This window comes from Mastigoproctus giganteus, chromosome 12 (genome assembly GCF_048544385.1).
Source record: "Mastigoproctus giganteus isolate SK-2022 chromosome 12, ASM4854438v1, whole genome shotgun sequence".
NCBI classification, from domain to species: Eukaryota; Metazoa; Arthropoda; class Arachnida; order Uropygi; family Thelyphonidae; genus Mastigoproctus; species Mastigoproctus giganteus.
The window spans coordinates 58,637,791-58,664,695 of record NC_143586.1 but is presented as its reverse complement, the minus strand read 5'-3'; the positions used below and the strand labels follow the sequence as shown (position 1 = coordinate 58,664,695).

Genomic DNA, 26,905 nt, shown 5'->3' with positions numbered 1-26,905 from the left:
TTGTGCAAGGAAGCCTGAGGCTTATGCTGCACCAGCCAAAAAAAATTTTTTAGTTACCCTGTGTGTGTGTGTGTGTGAGAGAGAGAGAGAGAGAGAGAGAGAGAGAGAGAGAGAGAGAGAGAGAGAGAGAGAGAGAGAGAGAGAGAGAAGTAGAAGGAAATCACCAAGAAAGAGAAGAATGATGATATTTAGCTGAGGACCCTGGGTGTGCCAAGCCCATACTCACCAGATGTGAGCCCCTGGGGTTAGGATTGTCTGGTATTCTTGGAAATAAATGAACAATCTGTGCAAGGTCATTGGTAATTGCAAAAGCCTCAGCATCTCGACCAGCTGGGTCGGTGTAACTAGAAAACAGAAGCCAGCTGGAGTTGTGAACATTAAAATCACCAAGGAAAATTATCTCTGTTAGGAAAGTTGGACTGGAGAAAGTCAAGTTGCAAAGAGAGGAAGTCAAAGAGCTCTAAGTGATTAGTGGAGTTGGGAGAACGGTAGAGACAACAGATGAATTGGGTAAAGTACCTGCCCGGCAACCCAAAGGTCGCGGGTTCGATTCCCGCCTCGGGCTTGGATCAAAGTACTGCAAAAACCTTGGGAGGTGCAATATGGCCACAGAAGCCGATGCGCCAACAACTACCAAAAAAAAAAAAAAAAAAAAAACAGATGAATTTGACACAATGAGGTAGAGAGATTTTGAGACACAGAAGATCGAAAAGAGGAGATTCCAAATTACCAAGTCTCTGACAGGGAATATTGGAACGGACATACGCACAAGTACCACCTTTGAGGCGAAAGGAATCATACAGTGAATAATTTGGACAACAGATGAGCAGTAGTTGAATCAACCAATAACTGAGATTCTGTCAGAAAAAGTACATGGGGTTTGGCAGACTGCAAGTAGTAGTAGTAGTAGCAGTGGCATTTGATGCAAGAAAGCAAGTGTATGAGCTTATGCAGCATCAGCCAAAAAAAAAAAAAAAAAAATCATCACGCCATTCCCTCCAAATGCCTGTCCAGTTCCTCCTTAAATTTATTTAACCTATCAACTTCCACAACGACAGATGGAAGTTTGTTCCAGCAATTAACCACCCGCTGGCTAAAGGCAAATTTCCGCACATCTAATCTACATCTGTCTTTTCTTAATTTGAATTTATGCCCCCTTAGGTTCTTAATCTGAACAAGTGGAAGGAGCCCATCAGAATTCAGCATGCTCAACCCATTCAAGGACTTATAGAAAGTGGAAATGGACATCGTTGAGATTAGAATTGCGACCACTTATATTTGTGAAATGAACTAGGAAGTGTTTCGGAGGTTTAGATCTTTTTGCAGATGAGTTAGTTAGCAAAGTAAGTTAGAATTACACATAATCACTTAAAATAGCCATATTTTGTAGACAGATTGACCAATTTGAATAAAACATTTATTCATTTTAAAACTAGAATAAACAGATTTTTAATAAGTTTTCTTTATATTGCAGATTAACTGGTCATCCACTGAGATGAGTGGATCAACTAACATTTCAGGAAAGGAAGTGTATTCTGAAATGGTATACTGGAAGTATGAAAGCATATTGACATTCCCATACATGATGAAAGAGGTTCATCAGGTATGGGAATGTCAATATGGGACAAAGGTGCCAACACATCTAATAATAATCCACCAGTGTGAAAAGTTTTAAGAATGTGGAACTGTTTACAGTTTTAATAAGGAAAGCTGTGGAAGAAAAAGAATGTCAAAAAGTCCAGAAAATGTCAAAACCATTATAAGTGGACCAGTTAACAAAGAAGTCAACTAGGCAGTTCTTGAGTACTGCATTTTGAGTTGGTCAACTATTATGAAAAATAAAGCAGAATATTCATACTATTCCCAGCCAACAAAGTAAGAACATTATATACAAACTTTCATGCCTTGGCCATTGCATGTAATTCTGCAAAACAATCCTGATTGAAAAGGACAATTTTGTGAGTGGTACTGTCAGAAGAACAGTGAAGCTGATGACCTTCAATCACGTGGTCTGGCAAGGCAATGTTCAAGTTATAAATGGTCATTAGAATCATCACAATTTGGTTTACTGAGCCAGCAGCACACTGTGCATGTACCAAAAATAATTTGACACTTCACTCACAATTTTGTAATTATTCACGACTCTATCCTATTTTTATTTCTTATTTTAAAGTTTTCAGTAAATGAAACAGTATACAACTTCCTTTGTTTCTGGCCAAAAACATATAAAGAAAGATTAAGAGAGGGTATGATATGCAGTGCTAAGACCAAGGTTAACCAAGACCATCTGAAATGGACTACAGCAGGCCCTCGTTATAACGCAGTTCGCTTTACACTGATTCGTTATAACACTGTTCTTATATTATAACCTGTATCTGACTATAATGCTCTTTTACAGATTGCAATTTTGGCATATTTAACGAAATTTCATTTCATTTGATGGAGTCGAGAGCTTGAAAATTAATACCAAAACAGCATTAAAATGTTTCCCACGCCGACTTGAGAAATTTTTCCATGCTCAGTGAAATTTTCATGCACACTAATTTAATTGCGGTACAGTGACTTGTTATGTAGTTCCGAGATCAACATTTTAAAAAATGATCAAGTTTATTGCATGTAATATTTGCATTATATGCATTTATCCGAAGTCTAGTCATCACTCAGTACAGTATTAGACATTGTGCATAACTGACAGTTTACTCGAACACTGTATCATAATTAATGCAACCAATCGAAGAGCTAATAATGGGGGATAAGAATAAAAAACCGACAACGTCTGGACGAAGTACGAAGACTATAAATGTAAGAAAAAGACTGGATTTGAAAATTAAATTAAACGTTTTGAAGCGAATCAATTCCGGTCAACAACAAGCAGATGTGTGATTTAATTTAGGACTGGGAAGTTTAACTGTAAGAATAATTATAAAAAATAAAGAATTAATTTTAGCAATGGGAAAGACAGCTGTTTCCATTGCAAGCAACTAGGGCTAGGCCAGCTATTAGGATTGAAATGGTGAGACTAACCAATTTTATTGAAGATAATATCATCTGCAGAATTCAGTTAAGTTAAATATTATAAGAGAGAGAGAGAGAGACAGAGAGAGAGATTAGCCTATATGATGATATGAAGAAAACTCACCTAAAAAAAAAATGTTCAACCATTTAAAACTAGTAAGGGCTGGTTGAATAAATTTAAAAATCCAGGGAGAAGCCGCAAGTGCAGATCAAGGAGCCAAAACTTTCAAAAAAGAACTTATTAAAATTATTGAAGAAGGGTATTATGTGTTATACTTATCAAGTTTTTAACATAGATGAGCAGGACCTTTTTGGAAACGTATGCCTAAAATAAGTTTCATACTGAAAGAAGAAAAAACATGCCAGGTTTCAAAACTATTGTTTGGTGGTAATGCTGTGGAGGATTTAAAATTAGAACTCCTTTTAGTTTACCAGGAAGAGGGCCAAAGTATAACACAAAATCAACATATTTTTCATGGTTAAATTCATCAATTAAATTAAATCAATTTAGATCAATTAAATTCATGATTTTAATTGGAATTTTAAGTTTAATTTTGATACATAAGTAGTTACCACATAATTATATACATATGTAACGAAGAATATTTTTATACGTACAAATATTTGAATATTAAATATTTTGACCGACATTTGTGCATCATTTCACTACCGTTTATTATTGATTAGGAAATATCCTATGGCACCGACCGCAACTCACAAATACATATGTTTCCTTATGGGATTGCGGCGCTCGCTTAGCGCAGATTCACTTAGTGCTCTGTTTATCTGGAACGAATTATCAGCATTAAGCGGGGGTCACCTGTACATCACATTCAGATTTCAAAGAGAAACTATGTATACAAAGCTATCTGACTTCCAGTTATGTGAGGTAAATGAATAAACAAATGGCAAATTTTAATACAATCACTCCCTGACTTACGTAAGGGTTGCATTCCACGGAACTCTAAGTCGAATTTTAAGTAAGATGGAATTTCCTCAATGTAGCACTCACAACTATGTGTACTGAATTTGATTGAAGCAAAAAAGAAATGTTCAACAAACATGTAAATGGAATTATTTATTGATTTTTTTATCTCATTCACAAGAAAAATTACAAAAGTGTAAAAAATTATAAAAATTTCAAAATTATAAAATTACAAAGAGAGAGAGAGAGAGAGAGAGAGGAGACTAGCATTGCCAGAATTAACTCTCCAGCTGATCAGCATGCTGCTGCAGAAGTTGAGGGCTGTGGAGATTTAGAAGGTTTTTTTCCAACACATCACAAAATTTCTCTGCAGCTGCAGAATCGGTACTGGAGACTTCACCGCATACTTTAATGTTTTGGAAATCAGCACGATGCTTGAACCTATTAAACTACCCGTTGCTAGCCACAAATTTGGCTTGGGGCTTGCTGTACTTATCCTTAATATCTTCATAAATACTTCTTGCTTTTGCTTGAATGGCCATTGGGCTCGGGGGCACTCACTTCTGAATCTGATTTTCCATCCATATTATTAATAGCTTTTCCATCTTCGATATAGCACCTGAACGCTGTTTTGTGATCACTGTCGATCTTAAATGTGTTGATCCTTCAACATATTCTTTTATACGTGCACTGTTCCTTAAAATGGTATTCACTGTTGAAGTAGCAAGACTTAATTCCGTACAATACATGACAAATTGTACAATACAATTTGTCCTGCTTTGTACGTCTTAATAAATCATCTTCATTTCTAAATCAATTTTGTTTCGTTTCCTAGCACTGCCAGCATTTGCCCTTTCCATTGGTCCCTTTCTCTTCACCAATTTAATAAGTAAATAGGAATGAAGGGAAGATTCTGAAAATTTATTTGTTTTTTATATGAATGAAGATTTCGGTGAATGGGAACTCACTTCACCATAATACCATAACACAAAACCCCACAGAATTCCAGTTATTGGGATTATCGCAAAGGCAATAAAATTGAGTTTACTACACGTTTCTAATAGATTGCACTAATAGAAAAGCTCAATGAACCGGAAAGTGCAAATTGTTTTTATTGTTTTATGGTAGTATCTTCCATAAATTTTCTTTAGAAAAATATCAACAAAGGCATTCAAAACTGATTCTTATAAGGGAACATATGATAACGACGAAAGTGTAATGCAATTAAAAAATTTTATTCGGTTCACATTACGATATTTTCACGATACTTCCATTTATTCTTACAGATGTAAAATAGGTTTCCACGATTTTTTTTAAGTTTGCACCGACCAGCAAGAACTTACGTAAAGTTGAATTTCCGTAAGTTGGTGTCCGTATACTGCTAAAAGTGGTATTTTTACCAATAAATTATATCCGTGTATATATATATATATATATATATATATATATATATATATATATATACACTGCCCTACCTTTAATATCCGGACATCCCTCCATGGATGGGGAAACAGGCCCTATGCATGCAACACATCACAGAACCTGCTATAAATATGCACACTGGGCTTCGAACAGACAATTGCAAAAGTGGGCATGCAAGATGACACATTCAGAAGAACTGCCTCAACAGTTCAACAGAATTGATCACCTCAACAAATGCTAGACATCGATTAACATGGTGTAAGGAGTGCAAATCCTGGACTGTTGAGCTGTGGAAAACAGTCCTATGGACAGACGAGCCAAGGTTTGCACTCTACCAGTCTGATGGCCATTCCTGGGTGCGGCAAATGACAGAGGAAACAGTTCCTTCCTAATTATATCCTCCCAACAACGAAGTTTGGTGGAGGCAGTGTCATGGTATGGGGCTCCTTTCATGGTTTGGCTTGAGCCCATTAGTTGTTATTGACAAAACCGTGAATGCTGTGCAATACCAGGACATCCTGGACAATTATGCACTTCCAACACTATGGCAATACTTCGGGGAAGACCCATACCTTTATCAGCAAGACAACGCACCATGCCATATTCCTCGGGTCGTAACAGAGTGGTTTCAGGACATGGGCATGGAAAAGTTGGATTGGCCAGCCCAGAATACTGATCTTTGAGATGTATTAGATCATCGGCAAGTGGAGAAACATATCACCTGACATTTATAAAAAGCTGGCTGAGAGTATGCTGTAAAGATTGAAGGCCATCATAAAAGCAAAAGGTTTCAGCACAAAAATATGAAATGACACAATAAAAGCTCTTTTTTTGTCTAAAGACAGGTGTCTGAATATTAATGGTAGGACAGTGTATATACATAAAAGGAAATGAGTGAAATCAATGATGATATGATTCCAGAATTTGGCAACACCTTTTGGGATGTGATGTGCAACCCCAAGGTGTTGTTACCACTTTAGGAAGCTCTGATCTACAGAAAGATTTGCCGGGGATTAGCATGTGGTTGAGACTCTTCATGAGATAACTGGACCTTAGAGATTCAATGAAACTGGGACAGAGTTATTTTGAATCATTAATGAATAATGCAGTTCTCACAATGAGAAATGCTTGTGAGAACTGCATCATTCATATGTAACTAGCTAAACTTGAACTTGAATGTAAATAGATAAACCTGAAGCACTTTTGATTCCATGACGCTTTTATCTTTTCAATGGTCCCGTGTCCAGTGGGACATGTTCTCATGTTTCTTCTGTGTGTCTAGAAGAGAGAGAGAGAGATTGACGGTGGAAGTCTAAAACATGTGACCTCCATAATTTTTGGACAAAATAGAACTGCCCTTTTTTCCATGTTGGATTATATCACTTACAGTAGAGATAAAAAAGGGTCAAGAACTGAGATACAGGAAAAAGATATTTGCAACCATTATGCTTGCTGTGTTAAAATGAACCCACGTAAAGGCAGAATGCTGTAATGGGTTCATGCTACATATCACATACATTAAATGGCATTTATGTCACAAAAATATTTTGTCTTGTTCAACAAATACTGTACTATCTTGTATCATCTAGTTATAAAAAAACTACTTAGTTTTAAATGTATCTGACTCTTTGGTGGACACCATGCACATACAGAAATATCTTGAAGTCTAAATCTACTAAATGATTCATTAATAAAATTGTTGTGTTATCTACATAATCACAGTAATGATGTGAGAGAGCCTGAATGCAAATCAGTCAGCATCAATAATGGATAACTATGTTAAAAAAAAACAAACTACCATACTGTATTATGAACATAACCAGCACAAAAATCTGTTCAATATGCAAGCAGAGAAAGTACAAATACAGAAAAATTCATAAAAACATTTCTTCAGTGTTTAACTAATTTTTTCTAAGGTTCCTGCTGTCAAAGAAGTTTGTCATAATGCTGCTGCTCGTTTGCTTCCTATTAAAGCTGTTTCTAAGAAAGAAGGGCAAAGCTGTTTCCATTTCAGTAAACAAAATATTCAAAGTCAATAGCAGCTTTATTCATAAATCCAACCATCTTGAAAAATTGGCACTGCATATAAATTGGTTCTGACCATGTTCACAAACAAAATCATGATTTGATGATCAACTGCTTGTAAACATAAAATAATGTTCAAAAGTTAAATTAACCATCAATGAATTATGCTTACTTTAATAAGCTCTTCAATCCGCCTGATTTGATATGGTGCAGTAGAGGAAGTCTCAAAATAGACGTAATCTGTAAACAAACAAACAATATATGTGTGTAGGTGCATAAGGTCTGCATAACTTGTAATATCAGTGCAATACACATTTAGAAAGCATTAATAAATGCTGTTCTAAAAAGATATTTAATTATATACAGTTTCTAATAAAATAATGAACATTTTGTTCATACGGGGGAAAAATTACCTGATGAAAATATTATAAAGAAATAAATTAAGAAAAATATATATAAATGCAGAATTTTCAAAGCAGCCTGCTTATTCAGGAAATTTACAAAAAAGTTAACTGGGATGTAACATAATAGGCAAGCAGCAAATTAAGATCATGATGAACCAACAAAAATTTAAATAATTCTGTTGTAGAAAAATCAATGATGGGAGAACAATGTATTTACAAGAAACTGTAAAAGCTTTACTCAGAGCTTTTTATAACTAAGTAATAATTTTTATAATTGAAAAATTTCATTTCAATAAATTGCCAACTTTTCAGATAGTTTCTTATATAGAATGACACGTTGGATTGCATGCAAATATTTCAATCACAATAAATTTAGTAATAAAACTTTGGAGAGAGTAGTTGACTTTATTGTAATTATTACTGAATTGTGACTGAAATATTGCAGAACCACTTGTGTGTTGCCCTTGCCCTCCAAAATTTATCTCTGAAGTGCCATAGTGGCCAAGGAAGAATGAGACTTTTGAAGATTATTCTCGTGGTACACAATGTGTGATCAAAACATATGTTGACTAAACTAATATTTGGGAAACAATGAAGCTTTCTAACTATTCAGATGGATTGCCTTCAGAGTAGTTTCCATGATACTGTATACACTAACCCCAATGCCTCTGCAACTCCTGGAAGCATTCCTGGTAGGCTTTTTTCGGAACTGTTACAAGTTCCTATGTCACAGTCTGAATAATTTTCTTGGTGATTGAAAATCTGAGACCATTCAAGATGCTTTAAGCTTGGGAAACAAACAAAAAAAAAAAAAAAAGCAGCATTTGTACTCTGTATGCACAAAAGATGTTTTATTTTATGTAAACACATCTATGGTGGCACTAGAGTAAACCGAGCGCATTATAGCCTTAGTTGCTAATGCGCCAATAAAACCCCCAACTAGAGTAAACCCGTTTAAATTTTTTAACGCTTTGATTGAAACTTACTTATGCTCCTTAGAAGGTTGATGTTGATCAAAATCTTGAGAAGCAGATTTTATTAAAGTCTGCATTTTATTCTTGTATAATACTACCTACCTGCTTTCTTGCATAATATTCTGCTTTTATTCTTTCATAATATTACTACCCACTGCTTGCTCTACCAAATCAACATTAGTGACAATCAAATGCATTATTTGCTATAGATTTTTACACTTAAAAAAAAAAAAAAAAATGTAAGAGTAGCAAGATCCAGCAAATGTAGCGATAGGCAACTACAGTGATGGGGTGCTGTTGCACAAAATTCTTGAATGGAAAGCAACAAATGTGCGATCTGAAGCCCACTTTTCTGGCCATATTCTCCAACAGCACTGCACAATTGCTATAAAACCTCACTGTTTGAAAATGGGGACAAATTCATAATGAGCAATGCCTTGTGAGTCAAAAAATACAATAAACATGATCTTTATATTTCATTGAGACTGTCTTGCTTTTTAGGCCTTGCAGAAGATAGACCTTGTCCTCTGTTTCCAGGTCATAATAGTACCCTAACAATTGGATCAATAATGATAAAAGAACAAAAGGAAGAAACAAACAAGCAAGATTAGGTCAGCAACAGCACATTGACAAACATCCTGGCATTTAAAAAATCACTGCTCTGATTACCTGTAAGAATGACAGGCACAAACTTGGCAGAGACATGATGCCTTCCCAAATCTTGTGTTAAAATTGACTGACATGTCCTACAAGAAATACCAATTTCACTAGCAACTTCATGGATAATTAAACACTGATCACATTACAAATGAGCAATAAAATCATTGGTTTTTAAAGAAGAGAAGCCTGAAGGAGAGACAGAAAAGTAGGCCTTTCTGTTTAAAGACCGTATGAAAAGTTTCTTAAAGCTGTTTTTCACATTTTGTGAGTTTCTGTTGCAACTTTCCCTAATTTGAAACAAATTTGAAGCAAGTTCTTGCTTAATAAAATAAATCACTTTAAAATGCAACAAAACATTCTCCAAAATAAATGACTTCATATAAATGGATGATTAATGCATTAAAATAAATAAATAAATTTTCTGTTTATACTCCGGGACGACCAAATGGTCAGAGGAGTTCACAGGCTTGAACCCCGGTCACTCAAGGCACGTGTACTTATGGACCCGCGTGCCTGACTAGGCTACAGTGGCCTTAAATGTATATATAAGTCACCTAACATATTGGGACAAATCTCAACAGACTACAAGACCACAATTTCAAAAAACAAAGCCAGTTCAAGAAACTTTATCATACCTCTTATTCCTTGGAGTTATTTTTGGTTTTTAGGAGCATTAGCAACTAAGGCCATATTGCTGCGGGAATATGCGGTGGTCATTTCCTGACCTTTCCGCATCCTCCGTATTTGGTGATGGGCTCGAACCCCGGTCTAATCAAGAAGTGTGTGCTATGCACTGCTGCTCCTTCCCACCTGGCTACGGAAGCGCCATTCCTTGGAGTATATGCCTGTAAGATTTACTCATGGTACAATGTTTGGTTGATTCTGGACCAGTGAAATGATGAAAAACAGTGCAGTTTGCCCTTTGCAGTCATTTTTTGTCCTAACCACAACATAAGCCTGTTTCTGCAATCACATCACTGTTACCAATGAAATCGGTACTGTGGAATTTCAAATCTCTATTGTCAGGTAAACAGGAAATAGTGTGTGCAAAAAACAAGTGGAACAGGAACATGTCTCTATGGTGTGGAACAGGACCATGATATGTCTGCCAAGGGCTAAAGTTAACAAAGTTGTAGAACAACTATCATCTTTTAAGGGCACAAAAGGTGATGTTCTACACGTTGGTAATAATAATATTAATAGGTGATCTGAGGATTTGCTTAATAAGTATAGAAGTAATGTTGAGAAAATCCATGAGCTAGGATTAAATTTTAATGTGTCTGAAATTCTTCAAAGACAAAGGAGGGAGTACATGATGAGAGCCTTCTCAATCAACCTGGCCTTGGATAGACTGCAAGGCTCATTGGGATAGAATTTTTCACAGCATGGTCTGTGCTTCTTAACAGGCTTGACTGTTTTACAAGGATGGAATACAATTAAAAGGAAAGGATGAAAGAATATTTTCCAATGCTACTGAGGCAGTGATAGGTGGGTTGGAAAACTGCAAGCTGGGGGAGGGGTGTTGGCACAGTGCCTAATAGATTAACAACAGCTGAAAGCAGAGGTAAAAGTGATTCTTGCACTGCTATTACTTTTTTTTTTTTTTTTGGCTGATACTTTATGAGCTTGATTTCTTGCATTATGTGCCACAACTAACTAATAGTAAGGATGCCATCAACATTTAGCTTACTCAATCCCACTCAAAGCTTTAAACACCTCACTCAGATCTTGCAGATGCCTAATTTTCAAATGATACAATTTGCAGACCTGAAGGCCATATGCCTTTTTCTCAAAGTACCCTTTTGTTACCCCCCCCAACTATTCTCTTTGATCTTCTCTGTTCTCTACACCTATTCTAACAGATCTTCCTCCTGAAATTAATCTTCCAGACCTGTATGCAGTATTCAAGATGTGGCCTTACCACTGGCTTACACAGAAGAATAATTATCTCCTTATCCCTGCTGGCAAAATTCCTGTATATCACTGACTAACTCCCATGAGCTGTTCTAGCAGCCCATCTGCATTGGTCACAGAACGTATGTTCAACTGCATGATTATCTGCCTGACTGCCCAGGTATTTTTTAATCTCTACTACTTTGAGTGTGCTAGCACACAGATGGCATATTATTCTGGGATTACCACTACTGATATGCAGTACCTTGCATTTGTCAATGTTAACTTCAATTGCCATTTCTTAGCCATCTTAGTAAGTTTTTAGTATTTGTAAGACCAAATGCTGTAAAGAAGAGGGCTTTTTCTGCATCAGCCAGGAAAATAAATAAATAAAATAAAACAGTAATAAAAATATAATAAAGCAGAATATTCATACCATTCCCAGCCCACAAAGTAACATCCAGTTACACTTTGAAAGCCAGACTCACCTTGTACTTAACCTCTGTCACAAATAAGCGGCAACTTAATCTGCTGTTTTCACAACCCACTGCTCAAGTGAATATCATACAATCAAATCTGTTATTTCCTGAGATTTTATATTTGTGCTCTCTGGTTCCTCTTCCATCTACAAGTGAGAACAGACCTTCCTCATTCATTTTACTCAACTCTTTCAGTGTCTTATACACTCAACTAGATGTGCATGGCTAGGAAGCACTGAATATAAGGCAGGTTTTTTTTTGGTAGTTGTTGGCGCATAGGCTTCTGTGGCCATAATGCACCTCCCAAGGTTTTTTTGCAGTACTTTGATCCAAGCGCGAGGCAGGAATCGAACCTGCGACCTTTGGGTTGCCAGGCAGGCACTTTACCCACACGGCTAGCCCGGTCGGCTTATATATAAGGCAGTGCCCCTAGTTGAAGTGAGTGGCCAATGCAATGGTTAGTCAGTTTGTTGTAACATAAGCACTGGGAAAACAAAAATGAGAGAAGGAGTTTGTTATAGGAAAATGACTGTAATGAGTATAATGAATAACTACACCCACAAATAGAGAGTGGGACAGCAAATCAAAATGTCTCATAATGCAGGATTTTAACTTTCCTAACTAGTGACTACAACTTGTAAGTTTATCACTCAAGAGTATCAGGATATTTTCTGGATTTACTGTATCAGATTTTTTTTTGGATGACTGTTTTCTATAACAGAATGTTAGAGAAAGCAATACTCTTGTATCTGATTACAATGGCCAGCATGATTTTTATCTCCACTAATATATTATCTCTTTGCAATCAAATTTTTTACAGTCAATTTTTGAAATCAGAAATTTCAAAAATAATTTTTAAAATTTCATATCACATCACAATTTCTATATATACAAGCTTTTGCATTTACCCATAATACATACATCTTACTATAATTTAGGGGAGTAGATTCATTACACTGCCAGCAAATAATGTCTGCATGTGCTCACAGATGGTAGTAATGTTGTGGAGAGTGAACATGTTCAACCTTGTCTATCTCCCTCCCACCTCTCTCTCTCTTTTAGCAATGGACAGAGAATTGTTGTGCGAGTATGTGTACAGTTAATCTATGTATCTATTGCATATTGTTTGTTTCGCTTGTTTTTTGCAAAACATGATATTGTAAAAATCTTGAAGCATAAGCAAAGGAACTGTCTGAATCACCCTGACAATTTCTGCCATGTGTGGATTATTTACAACAAAAACTTGGAGGAAGAAAACCTACTGTATTACTAAACATGCATAGTCTTTTGCACTTTGGTTGCAAGAATGGTAATCAGGACAAAACTTGGGCTCCACATATGTTCTGCATTACCTGCATTGCAAATGTGAGAATGCAGCTAACTGGAAAAATTAAAATGCTGTCTCTATGGTGTGGCCAGAACCATACAACCACATTGACAACTGCTATTTTTTTATGACAAAAATACGGGAATGTCCAGAAAAAGCAAGCACAGCATCAAATATCCTAACCTATCATCTGCACTAAGGCCTGTTCCAGATAATGAAGACTGCCAAAAGTAGATCCCCCAAAATTATGGAAGAGGAAACAGTGATGAAATATAGAGAGGATTCTTGTGTTGAAGCCCTCAATGGACTGTCCACTTCAACAGTTTTGGACTTCCAGCCAGAAAATTTATAACAAACCACACTTAATAATGTAAGAAAAGTTGAATGACTTAGTTTGTGATTTAAGCTTCTCTAAGGAGCACGCAAAACTCCCTGAATCTAGGTCACAAGAAAAAAGGGGAAATTTTTACAAGTGAAAGTAACAGAAAACACATTCTACTGGTTAAACAAAAAAAAAAAGGATTTTCTTCCATCTTTGCATATAAAGCTTAGATTACTTATGTTTTTGTTGTGGCTCTGACTAAAGAAGCAAGTGAATTCTGCCCAACGAAAGTGTTCCCCAATTTACAGTGCAAACCTGAAAGAAGGTATTTTCAATAGGCATCATATAAACAAACTCCTCAAAGACGACGTATTTCAAACAAGGCTATATAACTAGCAGCTTGGTAATAGAAGATAAATGTATGAATCTCAGGTGTCAACTTTACTGCAATGTTTATTGCAAGATATGGGCTGCAAACGTCTTTTGAAAATTCATTTTCTTCATTCCTATCTCAGTTTTTTCCATCAAATTGAGAGAAGTAAGTGATGGGCAAGGGGAACACTTTCATCAGGACATACCTACAATAGAAAATCAATACGAGAGTTGCTGGAATAGAACCATAATGTGGGATTACTCAGGTTTCTTAAGAGGGAAGGCAAAATGGACTATAATAAAAACTCTAGTTGGAAAACATTTCTAAGAAAATAGAAAGTATATAGTACATTTTATTATTAATAGTAGTAGTAACAGTAGTAGAAGCAAGAAGGCAAGTTTATAAAGTATCAGCCAAAAAAAAAACCACATCACCTGCCCTTCCCTTCCAATAATTTGTCTAGTTCTTCCTTGAATTTATTCAAACTACCACTTCCATAACAACAGATGGAAATTTGTTCCAACAATCAATGACCCAGAGTATGAAGGAAAACATCTGTATTTCTGTCCTGCAACCACTGATCCTCAACTTGAATTTATGACTGCGTGTAGTCTCAGTAAGAGGATGAATACCATCAGCATTGAACTTGCTCAATCCATTCAAAACACCTCAATCATTTCACAGGTGCTAGTCTCCAGACATGGAAATTTGCAGGACTAGTGCCTATCTTGGCAAGACCATCCTTTCGTTCAATAAACCAATCTCATTACACTTCTCTGAATCTGTTCAGCAGAGCCACATCCTTCCTAAAATGAGACCTTCAGACCTGTATGCAGTACTCAAGATGCAGCAGCCTAACCACTGCCTTGTACAATGAGGATAACACCTCCTTACCCCTGCTAGCCAAGTTCCTGTTATATCATTAATAAAAACAAAAAACTGCAAGGATGCCATGAGCTGTCCTTGCAGCCTGTCTGCACTGCTCAGAGAACTTCATATCTGACTGCACAATTACCCCAGGTATTTTTAATTTACCACTACCCTGAGTGTAGTAACACACAATGGGTATGTTACTGTTTAACTTGAAATGCCATTTCTCAGCATGTTTCCCTAATTTTTTTAAATCGTGCTGCAGTAGTAGTAGTACAGATTACTGTAGTAGTAGTACAGGTTTGTGATGCAAGAAAGCAAGCTTATGTAACATCAGCGAAAAACAAAAACATTTCACACATCCAATCCCTCTAAAAGTTTGTCCAGTTCCTCCTTCAATTTATTTAAGCTATCAACTTCCACAACAACAACAGATGGAAGTTTGTTCCAGCAATCAACTACCTACTGGCTAAAGGTAAATTTCTGCAAATCTATTCTATAACTGTCTTTCCTCAGTTTGAATTTATGTCCCCTTAGGTTCATAACCTGAGAAAAGAGAAAGAATCCCATCAAAACTGAGCCTGCTCTACCCATTCAAGGCCTTATACACCTCAATCAGATCACCTCGCAGGTGCCTAGTCTCCATATGCTGAAATTTGCAGAACTTAAGTCTTTCTTTGTAAGACCACCCTTTCGTTGCCCTTATATTTACTCGCTCAAGCAACTCTACATCCTTCCTAAAATGAGGCTTCTAGACCTGTGCACAATACTCAAGGCATGGCCTGACCACTGCATTATACAAAGAGATAATCACCTCCTTTTCCCTATTAGCAAAATTCCTATATATCATTGATAAAACTCCGTGACCTGCTCTAGCAGCCTGTCTGTACTACTCAGATAATTTCATGTCTTACTGCACAATTACTCCCAGGTCTTTTTCATTTTCTACCACCAAAGTGTAGTATCACACAGTTGGTACGTTTCTCTAGGGTTATTTCTACCCATATGCAGTACTTTGCATTTGTCAATGTTAAAACTTCAGTTGCCACTTCTCAGCCCATCTGCCCAAATTTTCTAGATCCTGTTGCAGTAGCACATTGCCATTACTGTCATTAACAACCCTGCCAACCTTTGTATCATCTGCAAACTTCGACATTAAGCCTGATATACCTTCATCGATATCATTGATAAATATACAAAACAACAGTGGGCCCAACACCGAACCCTGGGGGACTCCACTAATAACATTAGTCCACAAAGAGCAGCGGCCACTGATTACCACATTGTCTTCTCCCACTCAACCACCCTTTTATCCATTGCAGCAACTTACTCTTAATACCATACTGCTCCTATTTGTACAGTAGTCTTCCATGTGCAACAGTGTCAAAAGCTTTCCTGAAATCCAAGTATATGATATGAAAATTATTTTTGAATCTAGTTCCTCTGTTACTGCCTCATAGTATCCAAACAGATTGGTCAGACAGGATCACTCCTTAATAGAACCATGTAGTGACTGCAGTATAACCATATTCCTGTCCAGCTGGTCCTGCATTACTTCTTTAAACAGAGATTCCATTATTTTCTCTGGAACAGCAGTTAAGCTAAATGGTCTTTAATTACTCGTGTCACCTTCTGATCCCCCTTTGCGAATTAGGGATAAATTTGCACTTTTCTAGTCTATAGGGACCTTCCCTGAATTCAAAGATGACTTCATAATAATGGCTAGGGGTTTGCTTACTTCGTTTATTGCCTCATTATTGTTATTGGATATATCTCTTCCACCCCAAATGCCTTTTTTTATGTTAAGCTTTCACAATTTCTCTTCTCTGTTAGAATTTGAAAAACTTCTAGCATTCTCCTCCCTACAGAACTCCTCATGAATAAATGAAGATGCAAATTACCTATTCCATTTGTCAGCAACCTGACAGGATCATCAACATCAAGGGGACGAATGTGATCAACTACTTCCTTATAAATATAAAAGTTTTCCCTCCTTTTCTAACATAATTTTCCAAATATTTCTCATTAGCATTAGTAGAGGTATGTGATGCATAAAAGCAAGTTTATATAGCAAAAGTCAAAAAAAGAAACCTCCCGTTTCACCCATCCATTCATTCCGAAAGTTTGTCTCGTTCAGCCTTGAATTTATTTAAATTACAATGTCCTCAGCAGATAGAAATTTGTTCCAGCAATCAACCACCTGCTGGCTAAAGGCAAATTTCTGTACATCTATTTGACAACTGCCTTTACTCAATTTGAAAATCTCATTGCTCTTCTCTCTACTCATTCCAGCAGCTCTACATCTTTCCTAAAATGAGGCCTCCAGACCTGTACGCAGTACTCAAGGTGTGGCCTGAATATTTCCTTCTACAAGGGGATATTCACCTCCTTATCCCTGCTAGCAAACTTCCCATATATCATTGACAAGACCTCATGAGCTACTCTTGCAGTCTGTCAGTACTGCTCAGAAAACTTCATATCTGACTGCACAATTACCCCCAGGTCTTTTCATTCTCCACTAGTCTGAGTGTAGTACTGCACAGTTGGTATGTTACTCTGCAGTTACTGCTACCCATATGCAGCACTTTGCATTTGTCGAGGTTAAACTTCAGTTGCCACCTATCAGCCTATCTAGTCACATTTTCCAGATCCTGTTGCAGTAGCTTACCGTCCTTACTGTCATTAACCCTATTAACCTTTGTATCATTTGCAAACTTAGAGATTACACCTGATATACCTTCATCAATATCATTGATAAATACTCATAATCTACTTTAGCTTGCCTGACCTTTTCTAACTTGATTACAGATTACTTTACATATACCATAGGCTTCTGTATCACCTGATAATTTATATGCATCCCATGCATTTTTTTTTTCTCTTCCACAAGTCCCATCAGTCCTTCTGACATTCATTTCGTTCAATACCTTGAACATTATTTCTCAGTTAGTATAAAAAGCCTAGTGCCTTTTACAATTACTTCCCTGAATGCTTCCTATTTCGAATTTGCTGTTGTTAACGTCATCAGATGGCCCCATTGTACAAAATTTAAAACTGTCTGAGAGCACTGTAGTCACCATTACAAAAGCAAAAGCCTTTTCCTTTACCCTTGACAGCAATTATGTCTTTAAGTAAATTCCACATTATTACACTGTGTTCATCACCACTCGGTAGGTCTTTTACCTGAAGATCTCTACTGCATGAAGAATAATCGCTGCTGATAATCAGATCAAGAGTAGTTCTTCCTCTTGTTGCATCTCTAACATGTTGCTGTAGAAAACAGTCATCCAATAAATCCACAAACATCTTGCAAGTGTGTGTGACCAACCCACAAGTTCCAGTCAATATCTGAAAGTTAAAATCTCCATTATAAGACATATATATTCTGATTTACTGGCCCATTCTATTTCTCTGCATAGCTGTTTGTTACCCTCAGCACAGTCATTCGGCCTATAACACACTCCTACTCTCATTTCTGTTTTCCCAGTGCTTATGTCCTACCAAACTGACTCAACACTGCACTGGCCACTCATGTTGATTGGATTCACTGCCTCAGACTTAATATGCTTCTGAACCAAGAGCATAACCCCACTCTCTGCCTTCTGTCCTTTCTGTACTTGAATATATGTTTAAATGCATCCCTATCTTCCTATATGCCCATGCATATATGTATAAATATTTATGTGAATGAATGTGTCCAAATATGGCTGTAGGCACTGGGGTGTATTGTGTACATGAGTGTTTTCTTCTGTCTATGTCCAGTAGGAGCTCTCTCTATCACGGCCACCGTGATGGGAGCAAGAAAGCAAAGGTGAGAGAACGACAAAGACCTGAACGACAAAAAAAATGTCTGATCCTATGCCTTTATTTCCCCCTAAACCCTCTACTGTCCCTCCCCAACTTACATCCCTACTTTATGTTACCCATCTATGGTCAAATTCAATGGAAAAGTTTGGTGAAACACAAGAAATTACTCTAGATATTTCTAAGGCTTCTGATAGTGTTTGGCATAAAGGTCACCTAAATAAGCTTCCATCTTATGGATTTCCAGTTGTTTTTTGTAATTAGGTATCCAGTTTTCTCTCTCACTGCGGGTTATGGTATACAGCTTTATTTCTTCTGACTTCTCTACTAATGCTGGTGTTCCCCAAGGTTTCCAGCTCTTTCTCCTACTCTTTTCTTCTTGAATATTAATGACCCTCTTCCACTGAAATCCTATCCATAGTTTTGCAGTTGACAGCACATTGCAATCCATCTTCCTGTTTGACAAACCTTGCCCTGCACAAACAGCTTCAACTTCTCCAGTATCTACTACTAATTCCTTAAATGCTGTTCTCCAGTTGGGCAAAGATAATTTAGTTAATTTCAATCCTTCTAAACCTCAGTCCTGTCTTATATCTTGCAACAAGGATTCTTCTGCTCATATGCTTATCTTTGGTGACACTTTGATTTCTAGACAAAATGATATCTCTTTTGGGGATTACCCTGACTTCTAATCTCTCTTGGCACAAGCACATTACAAATATTTCTTCCTCTGCATCTAAAAAAAGAAAAAAAAAAACTGGCGCCTCCGTAGCCAGGAGCAGCAGAAAAGCATACGCTTCTTGATTAGACCGGGGTTCGAGCCCGTGAGCCACCAAATATGGAGGATGCGGAAAGGTCAGGGAATAACCACAGCATATCCCCAGAGCAATATGGCCTTAGTTGCTAATGCTCCTAAAAACCAAATAACAATAGCATCTAAAAAACTGGGTTTTCTCTTTCACTCTAGGCATTAATTTTCTTCTAAACAGCTACTCACTCTGTACAAATCTCAAATTCACCCTACCATGAAATATCATTCCCACATCTGGGGCAGTGCTCTCTTAACCTCGGTAGTTGTTGACGCATAGGCTTCTGTGGCCATAATGCACCTCCCAAGGTTTTTTTGCAGTACTTTGATCCAAGCCCGAGGCGGGAATCGAACCCGTGACCTTTGGGTTGCCAGGCAGGCACTTTACCCACCCGGCTAGCCCGGTCGGCTGTCTCTTAACCTCTCTCAGGCTTCTAGACTCCATGCAAAAGAGTGCAGTTAGATTAATTAATATCCCATCTCTTACGTCTATCTACTCTCTGTCTCACTGACATTCTGTTTCTGCTGTATGGCTTTTCTATAGATACTTCCATGGGGTACTGTTCTCAACTGACTTCTATAATTCTCCCTCTCATTTCCAAACCAATCCGAATGTGTGCTGCAACCAGTCAACATCCACTTACTAATCAATCTTCAAACTCACAGAACCAACTTTTCTACTTCCATTTTCTGGAAAAACCTCCCTTGACACATATTTCCTGAAAATTACAGAAAATTATCTACAGAAATTCAAATCTAATATTAATAAGTATCTTCTCAACCTTCAACCCATGCACAGTACTCAGTATTATAGGTTCCAATACCTCGCATGTTTTTGGGGTGTTCATAAAAAATAAACAATATATACACACACACAAATATAAATTAATTAATATGATATACAGAAAAAATTAAGCTATAGATGGCAGTGTGAGTGCAGCGTTAGCTTATTGTCTCAATACTAACCATGTAACATAGATTGTGAATAAATATAAGCTACAAAAAAAATTAATACCGCAAACACCAGTGTTTGATAATTGTTTTATTTATTTTTCTGTTAATTAATTAATTTATACATAAATATAAAACAACAGTGGGCCCAGCACTGAACCCTAGCTCCAGAATTTGTTCTTAAAAGCTGTACACCTATGCTTGCTTCTTGGTTTTTTTGTTGTTTTTTTTGTATCAGCTTGCTTTCCAGTGGTGTTTTTCCTTCTGCACGGAAATTTGCTCATATCTGGTCAGTTACTAAAAAAAGGTTACAATCTCTCCCTTTAAGTTATTCATACCTATCTTGAAACCTTCCATCTGATCAATAATTGCCAATATGGATTCCAACAGTGTCAATACACTGGCATATATTCACTTATGTTACTCAATTTTTGGCCAATTTCATTCTAAAAGTCCAATGAAACTCTTGGTTTCACTGAACAAGTTTTGATGAAACTCTTGATATTTACAAGGCTTTTTCTCATGTTTGACAGAAAGGTTTTCTAAACAAGCTACCATCTTATGTTCTGCCTTTGGCTTTTTTGCAACTGGATAGACTCAGTGCAGATAAAGTAGATGGCTGTCTTTCTTTTCATATGTTCATGTTTCCCAGGGTTCAATCCTCTCCCACTCTTTCTGCCTAATATATATATATATATATATATATATATATATATATATATATTAAAGACATTCTTTCACTCAATGGATAATGAATCTATAGTTCTAACAATGATAGCATACTACATTCCACCTTCCAGAGGTCGCGGGTTCGATTCCCGCCTCGGGCTTGGATCAAAGTACTGCAAAAAACCTTGGGAGGTGCAATATGGCCACAGAAGCCGATGCGCCAATACTACCAAATCAAAAAAAAAAAAAAAATCCACCTTCCAGTTTCAGAAACCTTGCTCAGCAAAATCAGCTGAAACTTCTTGAATAATCCACCCCAAAAATGCCAGTGCCAGTCTCCAAATAATTCCCAATGGAGAAAAAAAAAACTTTATTAACTTCAATCCTTCTAAAATTCAGTCCTGTCTTACTTCTCACAAGAAATAGTTACTGCTCCCACGACACTCAGATTTCTAGACAAGATCACATTCTGCATTAACCCATTAGCACTTGGCATGCTTGTATGGGAACATTAATTCAAAATGTTATTATTTTGAAACTGTCACAATTCCATGAAATATTTCTCTATATTGTTTATCCATAAATATCAGGAAATGATTCATATACCGCTGTCAGCACCAGATGTCTTCCATTGCAACCGTAGCAAGAGGCCGATTTATTTTTCTAGTGACTCACGGAAGTTATCAATTTTTTTTTTAATACAGTGTTTTTTAATTGTCTTTATTTTACAATCAACTTTAGAGACACAATATATGCCATAAGTATGAACAAAATTTCATATACAGTATTACATTTTTTCTAGTTAGTTTTTTGTTTTTATCTTACCATCCTCAAACGGATACATTAAGCATTACTGTATATAAGTTTTATTTGTGTTTATAGTGAATCATAAACCAGGTGATAACAGAACTGAAGATTTTTTTATGGCAAGAAGAAATACACCAGACTTGAGGAAGCTATTGAAAAAGTTGCAAATCAAGAATCTAATAATAATAATGAGGTTTTTGAAATTTGCATATTACCTCCAAATTTGGACGAGTTGACAGATTGTGAAGAGTTCAATGAAGATGTTTTACAGGACCGTAATTCATTTCCAAAAAAAATTCCTGGTTCTATGGAAATTTCATTTGAAAATACCAATGAAGAAGATGTTTTATCCCCCGGAAGAAGATGATGTTCCAGAAGATAAAAATGGTAGTGATTCAATGGTATATCTTGATTTCGAAAAAGCAAAATGTCTGAAGAGACATCCAGAATATGCACCTTTCGGAACAAATGAACTTTGTATTACAAGTGAGTTAGACGCTGTGAAAAATGACTTAAAAAAGATTTGTCCCCACCCAAAATATTCAAAAAACTTTTTAGTGATGAAATCGTAAGACTATATACATGAACAAACAATAATATACACTCGACAAAAAAACAAGTGTGAATTTACTATCGCCAACAAAGAAATGAGAAATTTTATTAAAATATTGCTTTTGACAGGATATCACAACCTTCCTCAAGAAAGAATGTATTGGTCGCTGGACGAGGACTTGGTTGTCTCATGCATTTATAATGCATGTCAACAGATCGATATCTAGAAATAAAGAGATTTGTACATCTAGCCAATAATGATGAAATAGGAAATTGTCAAAATCGAATGTACAAAGTTAGGCCAATAATGAATATGCTCATAAAACAATTTTGCCAGTGGGGTTTTTTCCACAAGGATCTGTCAATGGTGAAGTATTTTGGACATAATCCAGCCAAACAATTTATCAAGGGAAAACCAGTGAGGTTCGGTTACAAAATTTGGATGGTAAGTAGTTCTGGGTATTGCTACTCTTTTGACATCTATTGCGGAAAACCAACTAAAGAAACCAAAAATGTGAAGAGTATACCTGTAGGTGCAGGAGTGGTTATTGATTTATTGGAACATGTGCCGGATCCATCGAACCACATAGTTTTCTTCGACAATTATAGAACAAGCATATCTGCGAAAAGATCTAAACCTCCCAAGCACTTCCTAATTCATTTCACAAATATACATGGTCTCAATTCTAATCTCAACGATGTCCATTTCCACTTACAGTCTGCCAAACCCCATGTACTTTTTCTGACAGAATCTCAGTTATCGGTTGATTCAACTACTGCTCATCTCAGATGCCCAAATTATTCGCTGTATGATTCCTTTCGCCTCAAAGGTGGTACTTGTGCATATATCCGTTCTGATATTCCCTGTCAGAGACTTGGCAATTTGGAATCTCCTCTCTTTGATCTTCTCTGGCTTAAAATCTCTCTATCTCATTGTGTCAAACTCATCTGTTGTCTCTACCGTTCTCCCAACTCCACTAATCACTTGGAACTCTTTGACTTCCTCTCTTTGCAACTTGGTTTTCTCCAGTCCAACTTTCCTAACAGTGAGGTAATTTTCCTTGGTGATTTTAATGTTCACAACTCCAGCTGGCTTCCGTTTTCTAGTCACACAGACCCAGCAGGTCGAGATGCTGAGGCTTTTGCAATTACTAACGACCTAGCACAGATTGTTCATTTACCTACAAGAATACCGGACAATCCTAATCATACAGCCAATACGCTTGATCTTTTTCTCACAAACAACCCTTCTAGGTACACTGTCGAAGTGAGAGGTCCTTTAGGCACTTCAGATCACAACTTGGTGTTTGTCTCCTCTCCAATGGAACCTTTATCTCATGGCTATTCCCAACCTCGTGTTGTTTGGCATTACAGGAATGCAAAATGGGATGATCTGTGAGACTTCTTTTCTTCTTTTCTTCTTTTCCTTGGTCGGATTACTGTTTCAAAACTTCTGATGTCAATGTTTGCTCAGATCGTGTCAGTGAAATTATTCTTGCAGGAATGGAATCCTTTATCCCACACTCCACTTTAAAATCTCGTCCTTTTTCTTAACCTTGGTTTTCCAACAAATGTGCTAAGGCTGTTCAAGAGAAGAATGTTGCACATTGTAATTGACTTGTTTCTAATTCTTCAATTTCATTTTCTGCCTACACCAAAGCTCGCAACAATTGTAAAGCAGTTATTAATCAGTCCAAACTAGAGTTTGAACAGGCTAAGAGTAGAAAACTTTCTTCTTGCCCTAATGGTAGCCGAGCATTCTGGTCTCTTGCCAAAGCTATTGGCCGCAACTTTTGCCCATCTCTGCTCCCACCTCTGTCCAAACCAGATGGTTCTGTTGTCACTTCAGCTAAGGATAAAGCTGACCTGCTAGCATCCCATTTTTCTTCCAGCTCATGCATTAATGATCTTGGTAAAACATCTCCCACCATTCCCAACACGCTCCATTCAATGCCTCCTGTGGTCTTCCGTCAAAAGGATATCAGAAGGATTTTGATGAATCTTGATGCTAAGAAAGCTCCAGGTCCTGATGGTATTTCTCCACTTGTTCTCAAAACCTGTGCTCCTGAACTTACTCCTATTCTTTGCCGCCTTTTTTCACTTTCTTATTCCAAAGGTGTTTTTCCTTCTGCTTGGAAATTTGCTCATATCCAGCCAGTTCCTAAAGAGGGTGACAAATCCCTCCCATCCAATTATCATCCCATTGCAATTACTTCTACTCTTTCTAAAGTAATGGAGAAATCAATTAACCACCAACTCTTAAACTACCTATAAACCTTCTGTCTGATCAACGATCGCCAGTATGGATTCCGTCAGTGTTTATCCACTGGTGATATTCTGGCTTATGTTACCCATTTATGGACTAATTCAATGGAAATGTTCGGTGAAACACAAATAGTTGCTCTTGACACCTCAAAGGCTTTTGATCGTGTTTGGCATAAAGGTCTTCTAAGCAAGCTTCCATCTTATGGTTTGCCAACTGTTTTTAGTAATTGGTTATCCAGTTTTCTCTCTGATCGCTCACTGAGGGTGATGGTAGAAGGCTCTCTGTCTTCTAACTTCTCCACTAATGCCGGTGTTCCCCAAGGTTCAGTTCTTTCCCCCCACTCTTTTCCTCTTGTATATTAATGACCTTCTTCCATTGACTGGAAATCCTATCCATAGTTTTGCTCATGATAGCACATTGCATTCCACTTTCCATTTTGAGAAACCTTGTCCTGCTCAATCAGCTTCAACTTCTCGAAAATCTGCTAACAATTCCTTCAATGCTGATCTTCAGGTAATTCTCCAGTGGGGCAAAGACAACTTAGTTGATTTCAACCCTTATAAAACTCAGTCTTGTCTTATATCTCACAAAAAGGATTCTTCTGCTCCTATGCTTATCTTTAGTGACACTCCGATTTCTAGGCAAATTGATATATCTCTTTTGGGGATTACCCTGACTTCTAATCTCTCTTGGCACAAGCACATTACAAATATTGCTTCCTCTGCATCTAAAAAACTTGGTTTTCTCTTTCGCTCTCGGCGTTACTTTTCTTCCAAACAGCTGCTCACTCTGTATAAATCGCAAATCCGCCCTGCCATGGAATATTGTTCCCACATCTGGGGTGGTGCCTCCAAAACTTCTCTCAGGCTTCTTGATTCCATTCAGAAGGGGGCAATTAGGTTAATTAATGATTCATCTCTAAGTAGAGTCTCTAAGTAGAGAGTAGAGTCTCTCCACTCACTGTCTCATAGACGTACTGTTTCTGCTGCATGCCTCTTCTATAGATACTTCCATGGGCACTGTTCTTCTGAATTGGCTTCTGTAATTCCCGTTCTCTCTTTCAAAACAGTCCGAACACGTGCCGCCACCAGCCAACATCCATTTACTGTCCAACTTCAAATCCACAGAACCAACTTTTCATCTTCCTCATTATTCATTCAACTGCCATTTTCTGGAACAACCTTCCTTCATACATATTTCCTGAAAATTACAATCTACAGAAGTTCAAGTCCAATGTCAACAAATATCTTCTTTCGTCTTCTCAACCTCCAACCCAAGCACGGTACGAAGTACTATAGGTTCTAATACCTCTCGTGTTTGGGGTTCACATAAAAAAAAAAATTTTTTTTTTTTAAAATACTCATTTGATATTTTTGAAAAAAGAAGAAAATAAGAGCTCCAGGAACTGAGAGACAATCGAGTTCAACACTGTCCTATTATGGTATTAAAGAAATAGGGAAAAAAATGGAAAGAGGTACTTATGACTATAGGTTTGATGTCACCAACTGCATATTATGTATAAAATGGAAAGATAACAACACACATTCTATTTTTACCAATTATGATTTTGTTGAACCATTACAATACATAAAACATTAGACAAAAACTGCAAAAGCAAGGTCAATGTAGAACAACCTGCATAATTTGCATCGTACAATAGTGGAATGGGTGGCATAGATACCTATGACCAATGTATAACTTCGTACAGGATAGTGATAAGAGGCAAGAAATGATGGTGGTCCTGTTTACATATATGTTAGATATGACCATCACTAATGCGTGGAAGCTGCACCAAATGACAGCAGAGATAAAAATGAACCAAACAGATTTTCGTCTAAACACTGTACAAAATTATTTGAAAGATGCTGCATCAACAAGAAGCAAAAGGCTGGAAGTTCCATGAAAATCAGTTCCGTTTTTACCAATTATGATTTTGATGAACCATTACAATACGTAAAACATTGGACAAAAACTGCAAAAGCTAGGGTCAATGTAGAACAAACTGCATCATTTGGATCGTACAATAGTGGAATGGGTGAAGTAGATACCTATGACCAATGTATGTATGTATAACTTCATACAGGATAGCGATAAGAGGCAAGAAATGGTGGTGGGTCCTGGTTACATACATGTTAGATATGACCATCACTAATGCATGGAAATTGCACCAAATGACAGCAGATATAAAAATGAACCAATCAGATTTTCGTAGAAACATTGTACGAAGTTATTTGAAAGATGCTGCATCAACAAGAAAAAATAAGAAGCGAAAGGCTGGAAGTTCCATGAAAATCAGTGAAGGCCATCACTTTCCAGAAAAACTTGATAGACAATTAAAATATTGTTTGTCTTGTGAAAG

General features: G+C 36.9%; 1 protein-coding gene across 1 annotated transcript in view; it reads right to left on the bottom strand.

The window, feature by feature from the left end:
• The window catches only part of LOC150077092 (metastasis-associated protein MTA3-like), a 512,540-nt gene that overhangs the window by 469,211 nt on the left and 16,424 nt on the right, over window positions 1–26,905 (bottom strand). The window contains exon 2 of the mRNA XM_090386731.1: window positions 7,560–7,627. Within this exon, the coding sequence (XP_090242857.1) occupies window positions 7,560–7,627 (68 nt within the window). The remainder of the gene's footprint in view (window positions 1–7,559; window positions 7,628–26,905) is intronic.